The sequence below is a fragment of the Myotis brandtii genome, unplaced genomic scaffold, assembly GCF_000412655.1.
Source record: "Myotis brandtii unplaced genomic scaffold, ASM41265v1 scaffold64, whole genome shotgun sequence".
Taxonomy (NCBI): Eukaryota; Metazoa; Chordata; class Mammalia; order Chiroptera; family Vespertilionidae; genus Myotis; species Myotis brandtii.
In genome coordinates, this window is record NW_005370460.1 from 406,529 (window position 1) to 407,762 (window position 1,234).

The following is a 1,234-nucleotide window of genomic DNA, read 5'->3' on the forward strand; positions in this document are numbered from 1 at the left end:
GGGGCTGGGTTGGGCTGGAGAGGGCAGGGGCTATTCCCAGAAGAAGGAGGCAGCAGCTTCTGGAAATGTCAGTGTTTATTAAACATATGAGGACATTCGGGGGTTGAGAAGAAATATACAGAATGTAGAAAAATTCTAAGAATCCCCTGTGGCTGGGAGTGTGGCCTCTTCCCTTTCACCCTAGTTCCCATTTGTTTTCCTCCTTTCTGTGTGGTTGTTTAAAAGTCATTTCTTAAGGCTCATCTGCCCCTTTCCTCAACTCCTGACCTGAGGATCGTTGTCCCTCCTCCCCCAGGACCTCGAGCCCCAGGACAGTGCTCGGAGCGGCCGCCCCCGAGGCGGGCGTCAGGGGGCCCTGCGCCCGGCGGACTCCCTGAAGGACGTAATGGGGGCGGGGAATCGAAACATCCACATGACGTCATTGGTACTCAGTCATGGGGGTCAGAGCAAGGGCACCGGCAAACCAACCAACAAGCTTGGATTAAAAAAAATAAAAGAACCGAAATAAACCCTGCAGGGAGGCTGATCTGGATGACCCGGTGTTAGCTGAGAGCACACAGTAGGGCAGGGCCCCTGACGGAGGGGTGGGAGGGTCAGGGAGGGAAGAGGCAGCGGGACAGGCTGGGTGCAGGGGCACGGGTGCAGGTGGCCTGGAGTCGAGGCGCGGGGTAGCAAGGTCCCTTTCTTCTCGGTGCCGGAGGGACAGGCACCAAACACACAGTCCTTGGGGGCGGTGCAGGGTAGGATCAGGCCCTGGACTCCCAGAAAGCCAGGGGGTGAAGGTGGGGGAGAGTATGACGTGCCTGGGGAATGAATTTTGGAGTGAAACTTACATCTCAGAGGGAAGTGAGGGCAGGGCAGGCAGCTAGAGGGGCAAAGGGAGCCCGGCCCCGGCTCTGGCAGGGCCTGGGCTGGTCACGGGTCCGAGTCCCGGCCCATCATGTTCTTGAGGGCGTTCTTGAGGCTGGTTCTGCTGGGGGACTTGACTGCGGGCCTGAGCTCCGAGCTCTGCTCGTCCTTGCGAAGCTCCATCTCGATGACCACCACCTGCGCGCCCTGGGGGGCCTCCGCCCCTGCGCCCCGAGCCCCAGCCCGGCCCGCTAACCGCTATTTCTTATCCTTGCGAGACTCCCCCAGCCCCTTGGACTTCTTCTCACTGGCCGCCTTGGTGCTCCTGCTGTGGTCCAGCATGGCGTACAGCACGGGCGTCTGGGGAGGGGCGCAGTCAGTCACC

General features: G+C 60.5%; 1 protein-coding gene across 1 annotated transcript in view; it reads right to left on the bottom strand.

Moving 5' to 3' along the window:
• Nucleotides 1–57: 57 nt before the first annotated feature.
• The window catches only part of MPZ (myelin protein zero), a 4,616-nt gene continuing 3,439 nt past the window's right edge, over nucleotides 58–1,234 (bottom strand). The window contains 1 exon segment of the mRNA XM_014528517.1: nucleotides 58–1,230. Within this exon segment, the coding sequence (XP_014384003.1) occupies nucleotides 916–1,230 (315 nt within the window). The 3' untranslated portion in view covers nucleotides 58–915.